A 23,978-nucleotide genomic window follows, 5' to 3' on the forward strand; every position below is an offset into this window, starting at 1 on the left:
AACGGAAGTGAGGGCAACCAGAATCGCTGATACAACCTTTAAGACAGCCAAGTGGTTGTGTTGCCTAAACCTAACCTCCTATCATGTTTTTCATGAGGATCTTAGGCTTAGAACCTCAGATGGGATCAAAGTGAAGCTGTTCCTTTCTGGGTTTTCATTCATCTGGGTATGGAAAGAAGGACGAATGGAAGGAAGGATGGAAGGAAGGAACATGTTTGCATGTAGCCAATGTCCAACATGCCTCATATGCAATTTTGCAAGTTTTGGTTTAAATCGTGAATGTGTGACTTCACGAGAAACCTGAAGGCCAGCTGAGAGGAAGGAAGCCAGCGGTTCTTTAATCACTTCAATCTGTTGAGTGAAAGTAAAGGTCACCAGACGTTTTGACACAAACCCAATGATTTCTTTGGCTCCTTTGACCCTCAACACACACACACACACACACACGCGCAACTCTTATCACGAATGACTACTTCACAGGAAACTGCAGCATAACCAAAATCAAAATCTCCACTTCATCATGACATTTCCATTTCTTTTGGATGAAGCCATAGCTCGGAGCCTGCAGCAGCCACGTTGTGTTGTTGGGAGACGGAGAGAGACCGGAATCAGAGTCACACATGGCTGCTGGCAGTTTGGAAGAAAAAACAAAAGAAAGCTTCTGCACACCTACTCTCTAAGAAAAATGTGTATTTTTAATTACGCAAGAACCACTGCTAGCGCGGAAGTTCCCAGAGGCAGCGACCATCACCCACGAAAACCTTCATTTGATTTTTGGATTTGGAGAAACCTTCCTCACACTTCTGAGGATAAAAAAATATATATTTATGCTTGGAAGAAAAATAAAACAAGCAGGTTTACAGAACGCTGCCCACATACTCCTCCGTGATTCTTATCCTATTCAAAAGTAAAAATTTGGATAGATTTATTCATGAGAATTCAATGTACTGTAGCTCCAAAGATGTTTTTGGGTGACTGTGAGGTGTATTTGTACGGACTGTCCAGTGACTCAGCAGCAAACGCAGACATTGTCCCTGTCAAACTGGGACATCTACTCATCACAGATTACATGGGCATGACGAGGCTTTTTCTCTGCAGAGGAATATTGCTTCTTAAAACTGAAATCCACGATTGATGTAGAGCGCCCGTTCTGTTAGAAAAAAGCAGTAGATAAATGTTCCTGGCAGAAAATGACCAGTACCTTCTCCATTGAGTTTACGGACATTTCCTTCCTCCCTAAAACGGAAAATTCTGTAGTTTTACAGACGAATGTCTGAACCATTCACGGACACTTCTTTGATACAGAAAATCCCTTCGTATTAAACACTGATTGTGTATGACTTTTACTGCCTTTTCTTAGAATACAAACTGCGCTGGTCTTTACTCGAATGCATACCACATAGACCCTTCTACAGGGGTCAGAAACAGCAGCACGCATGCACCGACTGAGGATTTATATCACACGGTGACCTGCAGCTTTAAACATCACTATGCTGCCTCGTCCCCCGCCCCTTTGCCTAAATCCCTGCTCATGACTGAAGTGGATTTAATAGGTGAAATCAATCAAAGATCAGAGCCCGGATCCCCCCGATCATTTCATTGAGAGAGCATGTGGATGGAATTTATTTGAACAGTACAGAGAGAGAGAGATGAAAACGGGGAGGCAGATGAATGGTAACGGAGTTCTGTAAGCCAGGGATTCTGCATGCTGGAGCTCCTCCAGATTAGTTCAAACTGCAGCTGCTGCAGCGAGAGTGTGTGTGTGTGTGTGTGTTCTTCACTGTCCAGCACTCCACCAGCAAGCATGCTACTTGCTGTGTGCCCTTTCTCTTCATGCAGAAAGCGACGCAGCTACCAGAAGAGAAGGGATTGTGTGTGTGTGTGTGTGTGTGTGTGTGTGTGTGTGTGTGTGTGTGGTACGTTTCCCAGCGAAGCTTCAGGCAAGACTCAAATCCATCACAGTGATTCGGGTCATGGAGCACCACAAATCAATTTAGCTTCCACTTGGTCATCTCAGCACTCGGCTCAGACATCCCACTTCACGCTGCTACCTGCGCCGCGTTCACCTGACTGATTTCTGGATTCACCTCCACAGAGAGTTTATCGCCGCCACGTTGACAAAGTGTGACACCGGATCACCAAGGACAGAGATCAGTCACCGAGCCCAGCGGTGATCAGCATGCAGGCCTCACGAGATTTACGCGCAAAACACGTCATCCAGCATCAAATCACAGGATGCGGCTTTGCATTGAAAGACACGCTGCAGAACCTTCACCTGCCACCCTCCACACAAATCACTTTTATTTCACTTTCTGGCTTTTTTAAAAAGGTTTCATACAGGAAATAGTTCACACCGGATTACTGCTTTCAAATAATCCACAAGACCTTCAGGTTATTCTATCAATTCAGAAGCAATCATTAAGCTAAACTAAACTGCTGATAACTGATGATAACATCAACTCTCAGGTAGAGTAGAATAACCAGAAACCAGCCTGTTAGAAAACCTCACTGCAGCAGGGTCTACCCTGCTCGGTCCTGGTTCTAGTTCTCCCGTGCCTCCCTTCCAACCAGCAGGCAGCACCACGGCTTGTAGGGGTGAGTTGTTGTGTGCAGTGGGAGGTGGAGATTGAATCTGAGTCACACATGGCTGCTGGTAATTAGGAAGAAAACAAAAAAAAAACTACGAAACACTAAGAAAAGTCCATACAAATATTGGCCAACGTACCGGTTGACTATTAAAAGGCATAGGATATAAGATTTTATTCTGGATCACAAATAAAAAACACCAGCAGTAAATTGATTATGGTGAATTTCCAATATCGGGATAGCTGGATATATTCTAGAGTAACTTGAAAAAGCTCTGTAGCTCGTATTTTATTATATCAAGTAAAAAAATAGCCTAATTTAAAATACAGGATACCACAATTCCTTTCGTTATGTAGTATGTATCCTTTTTATGCAGGGAGACCTTCTGATTGGCCCCGATCATCGTAACATGATATATTGATATATGACGGCCCTCCAGCCAGAACTCCAGCTGCAGGTCGTCGGCAGCAGCGAAATCGGATCTGTGTCCAGATTTCGAGTCTGAGCTGTGTTTCTGTTTGCTTGAAAATCTTCATGGCCTCACATCGAGGCCTCAGTATTAAACTGAGCACTTCGCTCCTCTACTTCAGCTGGCCGGCTGGTACCACCATCGCTGAAATCAAACAAATGTCGCTCAGCAAAGTCCAGACTCTTCTCTGTTCTGGCGCCTCAGTGGTGGAACGAACTCGACTAATGTCAGGACAGCAGAGTCACTGCCATCTTCCGAAAAAGGCTCAAGACTCACCTGTTCAGACTTTGATAGCACTGTTGTTCTTAAGGTATGTTTGCTGAACAGCTACTGCTTTACTCAGACGAGGACCTAACACTTGTTCTATTTTTAGCTTTTACTTTATCTGCAATGATATGTTGTGGTTTCTTTCTTTTGACAAATGTACTTATTGTAAGTCGATTTAGACAAAAGCATCTGCTAAATGCCCTAAATGTAAATGTAAACCGTTTCATAACTCGTTGAAAGTTCCTCACAGCAACTTTAATGTGAGTAATTTACGTGACCAGCTAAGGAATATGTGGTCCAACTGAATTATTCATCATATTATCATAGAAGTAGAAGAACACATTCTGTGTCAAAGTGTTGAAACTGTTAGTATTAACACTAATGGCTCCACATACAATCGGCTCCATTAGTTTTAAATGTGCAGACGGTTTTCTTTACCTCACTCTCCACAGGCCTGTGGCTCATTAGCACTGCTTTGTATCTGCTGCTCTCATTAACAAAACATCCCTCAGCAGCCGGAGTGAAATCAGAGACAATGGGAGCAATGAGAGAAAAGATGAAATGTGAAATATTTGAGAAAGGAAAATATAATGCATACAGATAATGTATTCCCTCAACACATAGCTCCTATCTCTGTCTCTAAGAACACGCGGGACGCTGCTGCTCTTCTGTCTCATTCATATTCCTGTACATTTGCTACTGCAGCTCTTCTGCTGGACACATGGGAGATTAATTGCTTAAATGGGCACCTTACCAATTGTTGTCGACAACTCCACCGCCCACACTGTCCTAGCTCATTCAAGGGTTTCACCTGGCCATCTTCCACAATACAAAGCCACTCCCTTAAAGCTTGAGGCCTCTGACAACACATTCTATTACACTGTCATCATTTATCTTTCACACCCACGTTTGTTGCTCACTCAACCCAGAAATCAAAACAACAAACATATGATTAACAGGCCTTTAGGGGCAATTTCTCTAATAATCCACAGCCGAATCCATCACAGACGAGGCTGAAAAAGTGTCATCAAAGACAGCAAGGCAATGACCTTTACTCCCATATTTCCACAGTGTCTGTTGTTATCTATAATGTGTGTCTTTAAATGGCGTTCAAACAAGGAACCCATGCAGATCTCCATTTGAATCCATGCAGATCTTCCTACTAATCCACAAGTGGTTAATGCAGTACTTTCCTTTCTCTTCACACAATAGCCCTGCAACCATCAGTCCACAGTTGTGTAGCAAGTCTGCTGCCAAACACTGGACTTCTTACATCATCCACCACATCTGTACCAACATTGGTCCAAACATAGTCTCATCCTTTTTTGGAAAAGTCCCCCTTGTTGCGAACTGACCAAACTATGTTGGCTTTGATAAGGTGTTGTAAAGGGAGTTAGGAAAGGGGAGGGAGAGGAGGAGTGCTTCTAGATGCTCTGTGAGACGCTTCATAGAAAATGAGGACAAACACAGCAGAGTTCCAGCTAAGCGGTTTGATATATCAGCCTTTGGTGTGATTTTATCGTAGCGGATTCATTGGGAGTGGACGTCCTTGTTGATCACAGTGAAAGAAAAGGACAGATAGAGGTGAAGAGAGGAACGGTAGCTCATGTAAAGCCGAGTTCTCTTCCACATGCTTTTCTAAGACAAATAAAAAGGACAGAATGAGGCAGAAAATAGAGTGCATACAACAAAGTAAAGCAGGACCCAATTTAGGGATGTATTGGGGATGGGCCATCGCAATGATTTGGACAATTAGACATTTACATATTTCACCCCGTTTCCACCACCACTATCTGTAAGTGTGTTTCCAAATGGGCATGATAACAGCGAGGGCCTGTGTCCACATAGCACAGTTTTCTAAGTGCAAGGATCTTTCTTCAATTGTTGCCAACGACGAGATACGATACATGGCCACATTCGGGTAAAAGCACCACACCCAGCCTCGTTTTTTCTGAGTGCTCCACTTCTTTTGATGAAAACACCATTGATGAAAGCCCTCCCCAGCTCCAAACAACGCTATGTGGACACACACCCTAATAGTCTACAGCCATGCTAGCAGCCGTGTGAGTAAATGCTCACGTCAACGAGCTCAACTGCTGATGCTGATGTTTCGGTAATGCCTCAGGCTTTTATTGTGAAAGGTGAGAATGGAAGGAGTGGATCTGGTTTGCACTGCCTTTGTCAAGGTTGAAAGGGGTGATAAAGTTTGCTGTCTTGGTTTGGACTATAGCCTTTATTCACAATGCAAACGCTTGTCACTGCTCGAGGAAATTAAGGATTTATTGTGGCAATATGTCCATTATTCAGTCCAGAATTGTTCTTTTCTTTACCTCCAATAACTTATCTCTCTCTCCGTCTCTCTCTGTCTCTCTCTGTCTCTCTCTCTGTCAGTGCAGCAGACTACAATTAGCGGCAGAGAAAGAAAGAGAAAGACGGAACGAGAGGCCCAGCCGAGCATGAAAGGCTCTGAGCTTTTACTACGACTGGCAGCGTTTGACCGCATACTGCACCAGCCATTGCCGCGGTTACCCGCAGCAACACTGCACTATTAGAACGGCGTGCGGAGGAGGGAAAAAAAGAACAAGTAAAGCTGCCGTGTTCTGCATGCCGAGCAGGTGTTAATGGGCAAATTGAAAGCATGCACGAACACACACACAGACTTAAGCTGGAGTTTGTCATCTTTCTGAATTCTATGCATATAATATGGTTTACTATGAACACTTCTAGTCTGCACAGGTCTTCATCAACATCTTCAGGGACCAGACCAGATATCTTCATCAATGACTGAGACCTGACATGATGTTACAGTCTAGTTGTTCCTTCAGTAACGAGTAGGAGTTCCTCATTGTACCAACAACGTTTACATGCACATTTCACAATTCCCCCGTTATTCTGAATACAAAAATATTCTGAATATGATATTGGACATATACCATTAAGGCTTTATACTGAATAGAGTATTTTCCAATTAACATGTGCGATACGGCGATATTATTCCAGTTTTAGCACCATTTTTTAGATGTTTACAGCACATTCAGAATCAGTCTCTCTGATGGGGTTTTCCTGACACTTTATGACACAAGGTCTCTTTCCTGTTAAATCCAGATTATTTTTTTTAACTAATGTATTTCAATCTGAAGTATCGGAAGTCAGGACGACAGCACGCTACAATATGAACGTTAGTTCAGGCAACAAAACTACATAGTTAGGTTCAAGAAAAACAACCTTGGAAGATTTGGGGAAGCTCCTGTTTCGCATGTTTCTTTAAATCAGGTACTACGTCTACACTCCCAGTGACCACTGTGTGTTTGACTAGAAACACATGACACATGACATCATCATCATCATCCAAAAATAACCAAAAACCCAACATGACCTGAGCCCAAGACTAAATCCAAGAAAACAGCCGGGGTGTTCCGGGACCAGGCGTGCCATCAGCTTTCAGGTAGCAGGACTCCAACACATTAATCTGGGCCGTAAACAATGAACATACATCTGTTTCAATTGACCTGCCAATTTCATACACGCACACACACTTGGCAGCCTTCCCCCCTCTGTGGAGCCTCTGTGACGGGCGTCAAGGATAAATAACCCGGTGAGACTCCGTTCCAATATCACAGGCCCCTGCTCGCCAAAAAATTAGCATCAGCATAATAGTATTAGGCTGCTCATAGTCATCCATTAGGAGTACTCAGGGCAGACAGGCAGACAGGCCGGGGAATACAGCAGCGCTCTTATTAAAGCTTCCCACGTAGATTAGAGCCGAGCACATTAACGTGGAGATGCTACAGGTTGGAATCTGGCTCATGTCGGCCTCATCAACATCACCAAATAGCTCTTATTCCACCAGTTTAATGGCTGACTGTATGGATACAATAGAAGAGCGTTATGTCTCAAATATGACAACATAATAAGATCTCGTACTTGGCGATTAACATAAAGCCTTAATTTGGAGATTATTTGGTTTTATATATTTGTGGTTGAAGCCCAACAAAAATAGGAAAACAGTGGTTTTGCTCCTCCCAGCTTGATTCCACGGGTTAGGGTTACCAACTCTTCCCCAGAGTTACATGTAAATCAAAGTGTGATGTCATTTATTTTCAAACTAGTGATGCATGGTATAGAGACTGCAGTACCCCTCCCCCACCTGAAACACATACATTCAAGTGCATCATCAGATTACTGCATACCATGTCCACTTTTTAATCAATACATGTGAACATTTTAATGAATAGGAAATAACATTTTGAGGTCCATGTTCTGTCATTTATCGTTCCGTTTCTTCTCCTGACGTTTTAGATGTTTGCCGCCGTGTGGTTTCAGCATCGGTATCGAGGGTGTCGTATCCCAGTCACAGTTTTGGTAACATTACCGGAAGCTTCATCCACTATGAAAGCTTATTGCCACACAAAACGCACATTCATTGATATCAAAATGTCATGATGCCATTACTTTGCCATTACATGAAGTTGGGCCATAATAAGCTTCCTCGTTTGATTACTGCAGAACGACCCCGCAGTTCACACTGATGGATCAAAATCAGGAAATGTGAACGATTCAGATAATGAGAGGACACATCTGGCAGCAACACAACAAACACTGACAAAATAAAGACTTTCCCCATCTGGTCTCTCGATCTATATATCTCCCTCTCATGTCTTTTATCACTCTCTCGTTCTGCATCTCTTCTCCGTCTCTCGCTCCATCCCAGCGGTTGCCAAGGCAATGGTGTTTTGTGGAGGCAGCTGGTTAGGGCTCATTTGTCAAGCTACTGACCTGCCCTCCCTTCTCTTCTTTCTCTTGCTTTCTCTTCACCCATGTTTTTTTTTATTCACTGCATTAAAACAGACTGAATAGGCTGATTTTCACTCATACAACCTAGAAAATCATGTATATATTCAGTATATATACAGTATATATATAACAATTTAGTGTTTTACACAGTGAAAAAGAATTAAAGAAAAAAACGTTATGATCTTGACAAGCGGTGTTGAAACAGTGATTGCACTGGCAGGCTGAGATAAAAGTGGAAAGGGCGGTGAGAGAATGCCAAGACATGACATCAGCCCTGTACTTTCTTTCCTCTCTGGCATGCTGCTGTCATGTTAACCACACTTCCTCCTCAGCTCGAGTACAGTTTTCACTCTCTGCACTACAGGTGAACTAGGGTCAAAAAACAAACCGATATCATCATGAAACTACCCCAACTGATTACTGACACTAAGACAATTATTCTTTTTTATGAAATGTCATGTTTACATATTCAAATGGGGCACAAAACTTAAATATTGCACTAGCATCTTATTTATTAAATGCCTACTTTTCTGCTTAATTAACTTGTTACCAGACAATAAACTATTGCTTTACATGAAGCAAGACCTCATTTGGACGACGAGTCTTCTGTGTTAAAGCAGCAGAATGATGGGACTGAACCAACTGGATTGAAAACGCAACACTGGTTTAATGTTTTTACTAGAGGTATTAAATCCTGGAGAAACCAACACCGACCAACAGCCCAGAAGACACATCTGTATTTTGTATCTTGTAGTTTTTTGGATGTGTTACTTTTCCCTTTTTCTATTTCTTATTTTTATCTTCAAAGCCCCCGTGGACAGGTGTTCTCAGCATTTCACTACAAACACTTAACTCAGTGCTGCTCCTTTTGCATTACCGTATGTTCCAGTTCTCTGATGTCCGTATCAAGTGAACTAAACTAAAGCAGGTGTTTTTTTAACGCAGAATGTTACCGGATTAATGAAATTACATGTAATCATCAGAATGATATCTGATTTATATCCCGTCCGTCTAGTAAGCAGTGTTATTGAGCACAGAAGCACGTGTAGGCCTACGGACACTTTAACGCTCTCAGTCAAATACATGTGCTGTTAATACACACACACACACACACACACACACCTGCCAGGAGAGGTGTTAGAACCATGTACTATGTAACATGAGAACACAACCTTCACACCTCATAAGGCACACCCTCTGTGTGTGTGTGTGTGTGTGTGTGTGTGTGTGTGTGTGTGTGTGTGTGTGTGTGTGTGTGTGTGTTTGAGAGAGAGAGCTGATGTAAATGTAAGAAGGAAAAAGCTTCACGCTGATATTAGTGCCACAGAAGAATTGATTAAAACGAATGCAAATCAAAGACACTACATAGTCACAGACACACACACACACACACACACACACACACAAACACACACACACCATCATTTGTACTGTTCTAACGTAAAAAATGTGGCTCTCCCACAACACTTGTTATCTTCCTCTGCGAATTAATTCAGTGCTTTTTACTAATGGATAGAGTGCGTGTGTGCACGTGTGTGTGTGTGTGTGTGTGCGTGTGTGTGTGTGTTTGTGCACGTGTGTGTGTGTGTGTGTGTGTGTGTGTGTGTGCATGTGTGCGTGTGTGTGTGTGTGTCATGTGGCCTACAAACCTCATCATGGCTCATTACCATCTAATGCCTCACTGATACAAGTGTGTGAAGGAGTATCTGAGTGGATTGTGTGTGTACACGAGTGTTTTTCTTCCTGTGGGTGTGTTCATGGTCCTGTTCATGAGTCTGGGAATTTGTCAACTTTCAAGCTGGGGCCATTTCAGAGTTCCAGCACATTTCAATCCACTTCTATCTTCTGCACTATATTTTCACAGAGCGCACACGTGCACACTCATGTGCAAAAGTATGTAGGACTGCATGTACACACAAGCCGCAATCCTGCAGCTTCCAAGCATGCATCTAAAAGGGCCAATCTGTGCTGGTTATTGGAGTGTGAAGTCCCAGCCTGGTGTGTGTGTGTGTAGGAGGGAGCCTAATTTGATTCTCGACTGTACCATGTTTCTCCACTGGCTGCCTGTTTATCGAAATTGTATAATTGGCTCCATGCTTGTGTGTATGTGTGTGTGTGTGTGTGTGTGTGTGTGTGTGTGTGTGTGTCTGTGTGTGTGTGTGTAAGTGTGTGTGTGTGTGTGTGTGTGTGTGTGTGTGTGTGTGTGTGTGTGTTGCATGCATTTACTACCTGACAGGGTCAAAAGTTAAAACTGGCAAAAGGCAGTGAATGTGTGTTCTGGTTTGTGCTACATTTCTGCACCAGGTTGTGTGTGTGTGTGTGTGTGTGTGTGTGTGTGTGTGTGTTTGAAGGTGCTCCTTTGACCTTAATGTGTCTGTGTGTGAATCGCTGCTTCAATGTGGTTGTGATTTGGCCAACGTACATAAATGGCTGGTTTACCTGTTCCAGATTTAGCTGTAAGCAGTCGTTGCTATGTTGTAACATAGTCATACATATGGATATAACAGCTTCATGGATTTATTACGGACAGGACGACTGCACTGCTCGATCCTTTTTTTATGGATACAAAATCTACGAGGAAAACGTTTTCGTTTCTGCGGTGAGTGGGATGGACGAGCGCCCGGCACGTTACTAGCTGAAGCTATCGTTGCTATGTTGCAACATAGTCATACATATGGACATAACAACTTCATGGATTACGGACATGATGACTGCTCAGCTCGGTCGTTTCTTTATGGATACAAAATCAAAACTAAGAGGAAAACGTTTTCGTTTCTGCGGTGACTGGGAGGGACGACAGGCGCTCGGCTATCTACTGCTAATGTCTACGGGGGGATTTGAGGTGAGTAACTCCATGCTAAAAAACACATATTTATGTCGTTTTGCAACACTATTTGAGCTAAACGAGCGGCGTGGTGTCTCGTACGGACCCAACCTGTGTTGCATAGGTCTTGGAATTGTTTTCTGAGGCCCAGGAAAGCAGATATAACGTGCCCCAATGGGTTAGCATTGGAGCGAGTCTGGAAGGCTGCCAGGCAGGTACAGATCTCGGGCTAGGCAACGTAAATTTTTGTCTGGTTTTTCTTCTAATAAGTCGGGATGACCCTGGGGACAACGAAAATGGGGTCAAAAATGACCAGATTTCTCCTTTAAGCCTGACTGTCCTTGTCTCGGTCTAAAAATACAGTTTTCAAAAGCAACAGCTATGGAAAAAAAGAGTTGAATTGCTGACCTATTTTGTATTAAGTGTTCTGGTAATTCCATAAGGACCAAGTATGAAAATAGAGCCACTCAGAGAACTGCAAGGTGCTCTGGATTAAAATGTCAAACATCTTGTGACAGATATGATGACGTGTAATACATATATATATATATATATATATATATATATATATATATAGAGAGAGAGAGAGAGAGAGAGAGAGAGAGAGAGAGAGAGAGAGAGAGAGAGCACATTTTAGCAGTAGCGGTAACAGTGGTGTTGTAGCTGTAATCACAGCAGCAGCAGAAATTGCAGTACTGGTAGCAGCAGCATTTGTAGATAGGCCTGCCACAAGCTGTGAGCTGCTATTGCTGCATTAAAGCACAAGGTGAACACACACACACACGTGGCTGCTTTCTTCTGTGACATACTGCTCTGAAGACAGATACAGAAATAATTTGACAGTGCTGAGTGCTGAGGTTGTCTGTGTGCTCCCCATCCCCCTCCCTCCCTCTCTCCTTCTCTCCCATCTCTCAGAGAACACACCAGACAAGCCCTCACACACTATCCTGGAGACAAATTGCATTGGCCCTCTTACGGACAGCAAGGGGGAGAGAGAGAGGGAAATATAAGGACATAGAGGAGGAAGTAAAATGGAAAAAATAAGGAGGAACCGTAACTATGGAAAAGTCCACAACTCGAAGAGGTTTAAAACTTTCCTGCCTCCATTTACACAGATTCATCTATTTAACTGTAGCCTCCCTATTAATCTCCATCAGAGAAACAGAATCAGGGTAGAATTAGCCTGCAGGCAGTCCTATGTAGATCAGCTATTTTGTAAAAACGTCCTCTGCTGTTAGGGACATACTCAGGGCCCTGCAGCTTCTTAACTACATAAACTAGATATTTCTGTGTGGAAAAAACTTTTTTTTTAAATTACATTTTGTCTGTCAATAGCACAACCGTGTTTATAGCCTTTTGGGTCTACTTCCAATGGTTTGCACCAATGTGTATCATTTTGTTATCCAACCAACAAGCTTCAGCTTTAGGAAATGATCAGCAGTAATGTTACAGTGTTTGTGATTAGTATGCTTTTACAGGCTTACATATAAGTAACAACATAACAACGTATCGTAACAACGTATCGTAACAACGTATCGTAACAACGTATCGTAACAACGTAACGTAACAATGTAACGTAACAATGTAATGTAACAATGTAACAGAACAATGTGACAAAACACAGTAAATAAGCGTAAAGTCAACATGTACTTTTAGTTTCATGCAGGAGACAAACAGCGGTCTCCTGAGTGAAAGTCCTGTATTTGTTTGTGGATTTTCTTGTTTGTTTTACTCGTTAGGACACGGCTGTTCAATATTCTGTCACTTGCTGAACGAATGCAAAAAATAAAAATCGACGATCGTTATCGACATTCCACATAACAGTGGTTTGCAGTTATGTACAAAATGCCCTTTATTTTCTTCTAGCAACAGGGCTGTTGAAACCACTGTGTTGGAGAGTCTGGTTTCAAAATGGCCTCTGCATACACGTAGACGTAGCCACGATCAGAGAGCTTTCCACTTCAGGCTCTACAGTTTACAGCCGTTCTGCTCCACCTCTGGGTCTTTCCCTTAGGAAACACACACATGTACACACCAGAATACACACACAGTGAGTTACCATGATGGCCGGAAGGACAGTCCATCATTTGATTTGGACAAAGTGTTATTAAAACCCACTTAGTCCTGGCTGTAAGAGCTATAAGCTATGGAAACTATGCCGTCTGCCACAGGGTGAGCCAGGCCTGCAGACATCTGCTTCAGATCTTACCAAAACCAGAAGAAAGGGAGAGAAAGTTTTACACTAATGTTAGGAAGACTGTATCTCCCCATTCATTCATCTCTGTTTCATGTCATTACAACCCTCCCTCCTCACAAACGATCTAAACAGTTCCAAACAAGCACTGTAAGCAGACTGGCAGTTTCCAAGGCAAAGTACTGCAACTAACAGCTGATGCCTGCCAGGTGGACATCTCCTCCCTGCTGCACATCTGAACCAACAGGAAAGTCAAGTTTATTTCTATAGTCTCATATCCAGTATCCCAATTAGCTTCACAAGCCCACAGCAGCAGATCTCAACCTCAAGAAAGACGTCCACCCAAAAGAAATTCATTCTGCCAACATTCTGTGATAATGAATGTGTTAAGGGCATTCTCAAAGCCTGCTGATCATAAACTAGCAAGCGGCCCATACTGTAAAATACCCCAACGGCTGGAAGCTGTGAGGTTTATTGTATTCTCACTAAAGCTACAAGCCCAAACAGGACGAGGCCACCAGGAGAGAAGGCTTTAATGCAAACAGTAATTTGTGGTGACATCGTGAACACGCCCCTCCACTTTATGAGAGAACAAGCCCATTAAGACACCTTCATGAGCGTTCCGGCAGAAAACAACCGTTTTGCACCGTGTTGAGTGTTTCCTGAGAAAACAGCTATTTCACCTGCCACTGTGAGAACATCAGTGTATGGGAGTACATGTGCCTGCATTGAGTACTAAATGTGTGCAACTTAAAAGTAAAGAACATTTTCCACTTATGGATCGAGTTACAAATACAATTCTTGTGCAACGTGATGATACCATTGTGTTTCATATTGCAGGAGGCAAAACTTCTGTCTGCTGCTAAATATTGTCTTGCGGCAGAGATTACTTATCCTACACATGCAAATCTAATTTTCGTTATAATTGTAATATCATTTTCAAGGAAAATTAAGAATATAACCCTCTAACATCGCAAATCATATTTTCAATTGCAATAGCTTTCAAAATAATAAGTAGATCATTTTTTTTTCAAAATCTTACAACACAAGCTTGATGTCTATGAATATGAATGTACCATTCTCCTTAGACACCATCAAATATCGCCATTGTGTACTATGTTCGAAGTCACCAAGGTGGGGTATTAAGTAAGTAACTAGCACTCAGATGAACCTCCTAGCCTACAATACTGCCACTGTGCAGAGCTCTGATGTCTATGTCTTAATATGCTTACATTTACAGTTTACACACTAAACTGACACACTAATATCTGATTACAACCTCATAATTAATCTGATGCTGTTGTTCACAACAAATTCCCCATTATTACACAGCACTGTCAACATCTGAGTCCACTAGTGAGTAAACATTTGGGTCCAAGTATCTGCCAACGGCTACCGTCCAAACACACAAATATGCATTCACAGCAGAAGCTTTCATGACAATATAAAAACAAAAGACATCAGTGCCGTCCGAACATTCGGCTGATGGCTGGAGTTAAGTCCCCGCACTGGGAGCGGGTCAGAGTGAAGAGCGCCATCGGTGTTCAAGAGCAAACTCGCCTCTGTGGTAAAAAGCTTCCTGAGATGTGGTCAAACTGCAATCAGGGACCTCATCCTGAGTCACCATCAGATAATAAGGCCTCTGCTAAGAAGAGCTCTGAACTGTGGCTGTGGCATTTCACAGCGGGGATCCTTAAATGGAGTTCACACGAAACAAGATGACAAAAAAAGACTAACTGGCGAGTGAGTGGTTGCTCTGGGATGTTCTCACACAGAGTATAAAGCACCTAAAAGGGCAACTGGCACATATTGTTAAAAAAGCTTTGTGTTTCTAAATGAAGGTGCCCTGATATATGCTCATTTTAAGCATTGTCCTGATTCCCTGTTGTTTCTGAGGATATTCATGAACCGAATCCGGCAACCAGCTTAAAGTGCTTCAACCTCAATTATATCCATGTCCTGAAATTCAAAGCATCAACTGTCCAACAAACAACGCAGTTTCCCAACTTCTTGGATCCTCTGCAACTAGCAAGCTTCACCTACCATGCAGCAATAAAAGGTGTAGAAATCAATAAAACCCGCCCAAGACTAAAACAGCAGCACGACAGAATCCAAAGCTAAGAGAAATGAACACACTGATGAAGATAAAAGAAGAGAATAAATGAATGAAGTAAGGACAAGGTCAAAGAAAGGGTGGGGGGGGGGTTGGGGAATCATTGGGTTTTGTTTTTTTTCCGAATGAGCAGTCCGTCTCGCCGCTCGTCGTGACCACCACACCACACTCACACTCTCTCACATCTCAGCAACATTTGCATTTCACACTGACACAAAGCGTGAAATAAAATCAAGAAAAACAAGCAGATAATGACAGTGAAGCTGAAAAATATCTGCATGAATAAAATGCTGATTCAAGATTGAAAAAGGTACTCACAAGATCTCGTCGTTCTGAAATTCCAGGACGCCGTGGATGTCCTCGAAGTCCTCTCCGCTGCCATGTGCCGTTCCCTCCACTGTCTTGTATGGCAGCATGACAACGCCGCGGGCCCCCGACGTTCTCAGCACCTTCACCTCCATGGTCCCGACACTCTCGCTCACATGGTATACAGGCTCTTCAAACGTAAAGATACCGGCGTGGTCGTCATCAAAGATGGTCACGGTCGCCGTGGCGGGCAAGCCGAGGCACGCCATTGAGTCCACGTGGTTAGACTCGCCTTCCTCGGGATCCTCACCTTCGGATGTCAGCACCCTGACATTGGAGAGGTGAATCAGGAAGTTTTCGTCCTCTTCAAAGATGTCATCGTCAATGATGCCCACACGGATCTCCTTCATCGTCTCGCCAGCCTTGAAGACCACCATGCCCTCTGTGAACTCATAGTCCGAGCCAGCGTTGGCCGTGCCGTCTTCTGTCCGGTAGTCCACTGAAATGGTTTTGCCCAAGTCGCCGCCGCGTCGCAACACATTGACCGCCACCGTGCCGCAGTTCTCGAGGCACTGGTAAGAACAGGGCTCAAAAAAGATCTTAGAGATGGGGTCGTTGTCGCCGGCGTCGGAGCGAACCTCGTGCATGCTGACGGCCTTTCGTGCCTGATCGGCGGCGTGCTTCTTCAGGATGTTGCCAGCGCCCGTCATCAGCCGGGTGGCCTGGCATCGATAAAAGGCGCGGCTCTTCTGCTGCTGGCTTAGGACTTGGTAGTTGGCAAGTTCAATTAGCTGTTCCACCTGGTGAGACGAAAAAAGAGATCACACAAGCACCGTGTGAAAAGGTTTCCTACAGCATGATCAGTGGACACCGCAGTTGTTTGAAAACATAGCTGCACCTCAAATCCACCAGGAATTGCGACCCCAGTCTGCTAGCTAGGCCTGGTATCTTCTGTGAAGGGAAGGCATGTCATCTTTGACAAACTGTCTGATCATTGCCTGAACAACTATTGTTTTCGGATGGTACAGCGCTGGTGTGTGATCCTCTCTTGCAAATAAAAGCGAATATATTCACTTTTCAATTGAGCTTTACTACTTCCTCCTTACTGTTTGGATTCTGACAAATGCAGACAGAAGGTTGATAATAGCATTTTTTTATTTTTTCAGTAGGTTTCTTTTTATGGTCTTTTTTCCATCCTCCTCCAACAGCAGAGCAACAACAAGAGCTAGACTTGTTTTTGAATTCACATTTGCCCCCCCCCCCCCCCCCCCCCCCCCCTCCCAGCCCCACACTCCACAGACTGATCAGCTGTTGTGCCCAACACACTTTGCCAAGGGGCGTTTCTGAAGCGGCTGCGTCTGTTGTGACGTCTCTCTGTGTGATCGGGACGTCAGAGAACATTGAGCTGGTCTGGCTGCATCAAAGATTTTCATCTAGCTTGGTAATGAAGATTTAATGGTGGGTCATGTGGGGGGATCCAGCATTAGAAACAGTCAAAGAACAGTGGTCTCACAATTATTTTTACTTTTATAATATGTCAACAGAATTTCCATCAACAGTGTTGATACGCTGTTGGTAGACTCTTCTACCTGAGGAAGTTACGCTGAGGAATAGACTCTTCCAACAGTGACTCAAGTTCTACAGATTTCAGACCACACCTGTTTCAAAGCAAGAGGTGTTACATTTTACAGAGTTGGCCTGGTGAATTCAGCCCAAAGTGAATGGTTACATGAATGGTTGCTGTAGTCGATGAAATACAGATGAGTAGGTAGATCGATTTTTGGAGGACAATATATGTTCTGTTGAGAGTCACCAGTTAGTCACCAGTTAGCACGGTCACCAGATACCACTTGGCTGTTTGAAGCAGCCATTTTAAAACTCAATAAAATCAGAGCTCTATGTTATGGTGTTTGAAGTTTTGTACATGACCACAGATAATGTATTGGATCATCAATTGACTAAATACTGGGCCACTTGCTAATGTATCTGCCCACTCACTAATAGTGCACACATCTGGCAAGTGTATTTGTTAAGGTTGCATGATCGCTGGTGTTTAATCTACAGCTTGTTAAGCTGTAAAGTGCTGCAGAAGTGAGTCCTAAAAGCCAGAAATGAGTCTCGAATTCATGTGTTTTTTGACTGTGTTTTGGATTAGATGACTGAAATAAGGTGTGTGGTTCACACAGGCTTTAGAAATGTTCAAGTTTCGTTCTATTTAATTTATGTCAGATAACCCTCTGGTCAATGTTAAAGGCCACCTGTAGCTTAGTGGTGGTGACTTGACGTTATGTGACTGGTGTAGTTCGTTTATAGACCTTTATGTCTAGCAATTGCATTCAAGGTTCAAAAATCCTAAAAGTGGTGTCCATTGGTGAAGATTATATTGCTGAATTGCCAATTATCCAAAATCCAATGGATCCGATTTTTGTGGAGGGAACCAGTGTGATGCTTACTTCCTGTTGGCCTACAAACGTATGTCATCCTTACAGCACTATATTGCACTCTGCCACACCTCCGTTGCCAAACTGCTTGGACACACTTGCGTACATCATCATTTACAAACTGTATAGGGGTCTATATATATATCAGACTGTTTCCAAGAGGCCTCGCTCATCTGTAAAAGATCACCTGACAGCAACCATCCATCCTGCTCGGATATCCCTGAGAAATGCACTGAATTCTTGGGTCAATCCCAAGGTTTTGTCACTATCCATCCTTTTCCATGCTGTCCTCGCCACACTCCTCTCCTACCAGGACATTATTGGAGGAGGTCTGTTACGGTTTACGTGTAGTAGTAGGGATAAAGAGGGTTGGACCCAAATACAGGCAAAAGGGCACAAAAGGATAAAGGCAAAACATGTATTTAACAAAAGAACAAGGGAAAAACTGAGGGAGACCACGAGAGAAAAAAACGCATTCAAAAAGAAACACTTACGATAAACCAAAAATCACAAAAGGACACGGGAGGCTGGACACAGGAACACGAGTAATCCACAACAAACAGGGACGTGCAGCATGCAGGGCAACGAACAACCATACACACACTGACCCGACAGAGACAGGGGAATCACACAGCTATATACACAGTAAGGCTGTTGGAATTAACTTAAATCTAGTATAATTTGAATAGTAAAGAAATCAGTACTATTTGAATGCTGACGAGGAGGGCGTAGCCATGGCAATGGGGACACAGCGTCCCCAGGAGAACAGCAATGTGGTTGTTTTACTTTCTTAATAATTACTTATCTAGAAAGCTGTCAGCTGTTGGCAATTCAACATATTTATTTGTATGTTTTTGGAACGCCCTCTGGTGGACAGGAAGTAAAACAACCACGGCCGATAATGGCATTGGCAACGTACAAGCCTGTGTAGTGTAGTTAATATTAATAATAGGCTAATTTTGAGAATTAAATATTGTCATATGAATATCTATGAAAATATGGAATAAAATTTGAATAGTATTATAGAAGAACATTGGCAGCTCTAACACACAGGGAGGCAAGTAGCTGACGAGGGACAGGTGAAACACATTAGGGCAGGTGGGTATTCAACGCGAGAGGGTGGGGCAGTCAAGAGAGCAGAAACAACAAGGACCAGGAAGTACAAGACAGGAAACCACATAGGGGACAAAAAATAGAAAATAAAACAAGAAATTAACTGAGGAAAACCACAATCTTGACAAGGTCGGGTGAACTCATTAGAGCCTTTATGGGTTGAATGGGTTCATGATTTTAAAGATCCTAAATTACAGTAGTTTAATATTCCTTGTAAATCACTGCTTGCGATATACTATGTCAACATTGAATACGCGTGGTAATGATGTCATCCTTTTACAGCGCGGTGAATACATGAAGACAATGGAGGAAGCCTGGCTGCTTTAACTCAACACTTTGCTAATGAGTGGAGCATTTGCAAAAACAAGTAGATGAAATAGATTTTCCCAGAGAGGGCACAGTGCGTATGCTCAAAGAGTCATCAGTTTCTCGCTTCTCCTTCACTACTAGGTCACCCAGCAAAACGGGGGCACCAGTATCAGGATCTAGATCACGAACAGGATGAGGATGTTGCTGGCAGAGCTGGACCAATTTTAGAGTTTTGGGATCCAGCTGGTGTTTGCTGCTGCTGGTTAAGTCAGCCAATATTGTAGCAGCCCTACTCACAATACAACACAAAGCAAGACATGAGCCTGCAACCTTCAAGCACTGAGGCAAATGCTTGTTTTTGACAACAGGTTAATCAGCCGTGCTGCTCATCCATATAGAGATGAGGGCAAAAGCATAGAAAAAAGAAGCTAGGCAGGATCTCATGCATGGAAGAAGGAGTGCCATTATTAGCAGATTGTATTGATGCTCGCAGCTTCCATTATGCTTTTTAATGTTAAACCTGTTAAAAAAATGTAATCTGAGGAATTTACTAATCTGCTAAATGAAGTAAAAATCTCCAAACTGTAGTTGGATACAGTCCTGTACCAACCCGTTCTCACTGCCAAGGCATCAGATAAGCCAACTTGGTCAGTGAATTTGAACAGACACTATGTGTGTTACAAGCTTATACTGATATGTCATCACTAACACGTGCAAAATTGATGCTAGAGTGTTGCCTGGACCCACAGATGCAATATCTTAGAATTACTGTACCGTCTATATCAGGAGTAGACAACCTTCGGCACAGGTAGCTTATACAGTACGAACGTGCAAGAGAGAGGGCAAAAACCTCATCTGTATGCCAGATGACCTCGTTCATAGCCAATGGCAGCCTGTTATTCATGGCAGTTAGATTTGTTCCACTACCCACATTCTCCAATCTCCGACCCGTGCCTTCTTTGAAGGATCAAAGATTTTTTGTTAATGAACTTGATCGGTAGATGTTTGATAGTAATGGTTTCAACTGAGCTGTGGATGTTTTCAGGATGGCGCTCTCATATACAATTACAATGACTTCATTATGGTAGGATTTTTTTTTATTTTTTTATTTTAGTATTCATGTTGTAGAAATAGAAAATGCCTCATCTGTTGGTGCTTATTTAGTGTCTTACTTTCCTATAGAAGAAAACAACAGTGAGGAAAACCAACCCTAAAGCAGCAACAGTGACATGTAGTCATTCTCCTCTCTGTGGGACTCACTCACTCATTTGTGCATAGAAATGTTTTAACCAATGTGCATAAAAATGTTTAACCTACACACAAAAGAAGATACATGAGTACACAGTGGAGAAATGACACATTCAAACTGGCCAATTTACTTGGAAGGTTAGTGAATCACAATCATTCAAAATTGACATGCGCATGAATAGGCAATCAGCATCGTATGACGCCCACATTTCTAACATTCAATTATTCACTTAATTTGCCGACTTTTTTCCCCCACAATAACAATAAACCAGCAGTCCAAATTTTGTTAAAATGAAATTATTATTTCACTTTTTACTTTTAAACGCATTCGATTATATTTCATATATTAATTGTACAATTGTACCACTTATTGTTATTTACTTAGGTCAAAAGTACAAATTATTAGTCAATATGGTATATTTGTATTATTACTTACCTCATGCGTACCGAATCGGTCTGTTAAATATGGCTGTGTGAATACTTAGTACAATAAAGTAAATGAAGCAGACTGAAAGCAAACTGATGTTCTTTCTGTTTCAGTTAATTAAAAAATTTGGCCAATCCATTTAATTAACCGTTTTAAATGTCACCTTCTATTAAATCCTTTTTTCAATGAATGAGATTTTAATATACAATGCATTCATTCAAAGGTGTGTGCTTACATTAAGACAGCCGGGAGTTTATTATTTCTGCATCCATTGCTCGCAGATTAACAACAAATTCAGGTAAGACACTATTGATGAATCCCAGATTTGTGCGTAAAATGCTCAGATGTTTGTGCATGATTGTGAATGAGGCCCTATTTGAGGCTCCATCTCTGACAATGTTACTCACCTCCTTGTCAGGGTGCTTCTGCTTTAGCTCCTTCAGGATCTTGGCCATGTCTCTCCGGGTCTCCTCCTCATCCAGATCCTTCTCATCTATATCCAAACCCAGCGGCCCATCCAGGAAGTCAACACCATGGGAGTTCAGCATCTTGCCATCCATCTCAATGTCCACCTTAAATAATGGGAAAGAAAAGCATTTTGACCGTGTATTTGAAGCTTTGAAAAATCAAGGCAAAAACATCTGTGGTGCCATCTTGGAGGTTTATTGAGAAGTGGGCGTGGCCGGTAACAAGCAAGCAAACAGGTTTTGTTAAATAAGAAATGGATGTGTGGCTAAAGGCAGATGCTGACAATATGTCAGCTATTTGTTCCCTGCTCTGCTATTCACTGAAGGCCTGTTCTCCTTTGAGGATAGTTTTGTTTAGCTCTTTAAGTACGATGGCACTTTAAATCTTGGAGATGATTAGGCTTTCCTCTGGGGACTACGTTGGGTTTGATTCAGTGATTTCTTATAGCCCCTTGGTTGAGATTGAAAGTGCTCTTCATGTACTAACAGAGCACTGATTCCTAATCATTTAAAGAGACGGATCTTTGGAATAAGCAACACTGAGAGACTCTAAACAAGTGTACCCTGCACCACAGTCACGGAAATTTAATTAGAAACGTGCAATGCACGGGAGGCCACACAAAGCAGATAATAATCAAAACAGGAAATTAAAAAGTGACAATCCTTAAGAAGTATCTGTGTGTGTTCGCAGCAATATGCTTCATGACATGAGTTTGCTTGGCAGAAGTCCAGTTAGGAACACAAATGATTGTTTGGTATAGACGTTACTCCTGAACATCCTCCCACCTACACGGAGCACCGACTCTGCTTATCTGCAGCACGTTTGGATGATGGCAGCTCAATTAATATCGACTGGTCCGCTGTTCTCCAACTGACAGGCCTTTGGGAAGGAAAGCTCCCAGCATCACTGGTGTTTTTAGACACTAATGGAGGATGTTTTGCCTCGATAATGCTTAGAAATATTCCATTATTAAATTGTTAGAATTTCATCATCACGGAGTGATTTAAGAGAGAGAAGCATTTTCCTTGTTGACGGTATTTACTTTTTCCTGGATACCCTTTTTCCAATAAATAGAAATCTAAATATTTAAGCATGTTTGATTCAGATTAGAGGATTAGAAATTACATTCGTACCAGACATAAGGATGATAGGACAAAGGATTTTATCATGGATCATTACAAAAATACGATGATCAGCAAATCATATGGTCTCCCTGCATGAATAATATATTTAAACATTTACTTTTCTTTTTTTTTTAAGCAGGGTCACATAATGAGCTAAACAGATTATCCAAGTGAGAACATTTTAAAGATAAAAGCAGTCTCTGAAGTCACTGTTGTAGGAAGCTTTTATGATTGTGTGGATATTTAATTGTTCTTCCAGCATCTGAGGGAAGCTGTGCTGCAGCAGCAATGGGGGCAGTACTAATACATAGTGTTATTGTAGTAGTGGTATTAGGTAGTAGTCATAGTAATTCCTACCTTGGAAGGAAGTGGACGGTCTCCCTCCGTCTCGATGATCATGCCACGCTGCTTGCCAGTGCGGTAGCGCTTGTACACATACTTGTAGAAGAGCAGGCGACGGTCGGCGACCCAGGCGAACAGCACGCAGATAGGGAAGAAGAAGAACGTGAGCAGGCCCTCCCAAACCTGCACGACGCCGGGCGAGATCACGGACAGGATCAGGTAGAGCCAGATGTAGGCGAAGATACTCCAGGTGGCCGTGACGAAGAAGACGCGGAGGTGCTTGACCCGCCGTGTCTCGCCATCAGGAACCACGTACACGCACAGTCCGATGATGACAAACATGTTGAACGCCGCGGAGCCCACGATGGTGGAGGGGCCCAGGGTGCCGGCATGGAACCCGTGACCTATCACCTCTATGACGGAAAGCAGGATCTCAGGAGCCGAGGAGCCCAGAGCCATGAGGGTGAGATTGGAGACGGTCTCGTTCCAGATCCGGACGGTGGTGGTGGTGGTTTCCCCGTTGGGTTTCTTGATGGTGATCTCCTTCTCCTGTGACGTGATTACCTCTATGGATGCCATGAAACGGTCTGCGATGATGGACACTCCCAGGAACATGTAGACCAGAGCCACAAAATAAACTGTGGCCCGGGCCACTTTGTCTCCAAATGAAGGGTTTTGGGGCTCCCAGATAGGAAGGACCACCCCCTTTGCGCATGGCTCGGCCTCTGCACATCCAGTTTTATTAGTGGACACCGCCGACACAGAGCCACCCAGGTTCTGCCCAGGGGGTGCGCCGGCCAATGAGGGATGGAACTCGAGGAGGAGGATCACCGTGACGACTGCTAGCCTCAGGGCAGGGGACGTGAGGGAGGTATGGTCCCAGCAAGCCATGGTGACGCCCAAACCAGCACTGTGAGGTGACGATTAATGGGAAGGTTGAACCTTTGGAAAGA

The 23,978-nt window shown here is 43.1% G+C and overlaps 1 protein-coding gene across 2 annotated transcripts in view; it reads right to left on the reverse strand.

Moving 5' to 3' along the window:
• Window positions 1–23,978, reverse strand: part of slc8a1b (solute carrier family 8 member 1b) — a 151,454-nt gene that overhangs the window by 112,006 nt on the left and 15,470 nt on the right. For both annotated transcript variants that reach the window (XM_084020971.1, XM_084020972.1), the window contains exons 2-4: window positions 23,041–23,967; window positions 21,499–21,663; window positions 15,566–16,353 (exon numbers count right to left, since the gene is read on the reverse strand). In XM_084020971.1, the coding sequence (XP_083877097.1) occupies window positions 15,566–16,353; window positions 21,499–21,663; window positions 23,041–23,916 (1,829 nt within the window). In that variant the 5' untranslated portion in view covers window positions 23,917–23,967. The remainder of the gene's footprint in view (window positions 1–15,565; window positions 16,354–21,498; window positions 21,664–23,040; window positions 23,968–23,978) is intronic.

This window comes from Eutrigla gurnardus, assembly GCF_963514095.1.
Source record: "Eutrigla gurnardus genome assembly, chromosome: 11".
Taxonomy (NCBI): domain Eukaryota; kingdom Metazoa; phylum Chordata; class Actinopteri; order Perciformes; family Triglidae; genus Eutrigla; species Eutrigla gurnardus.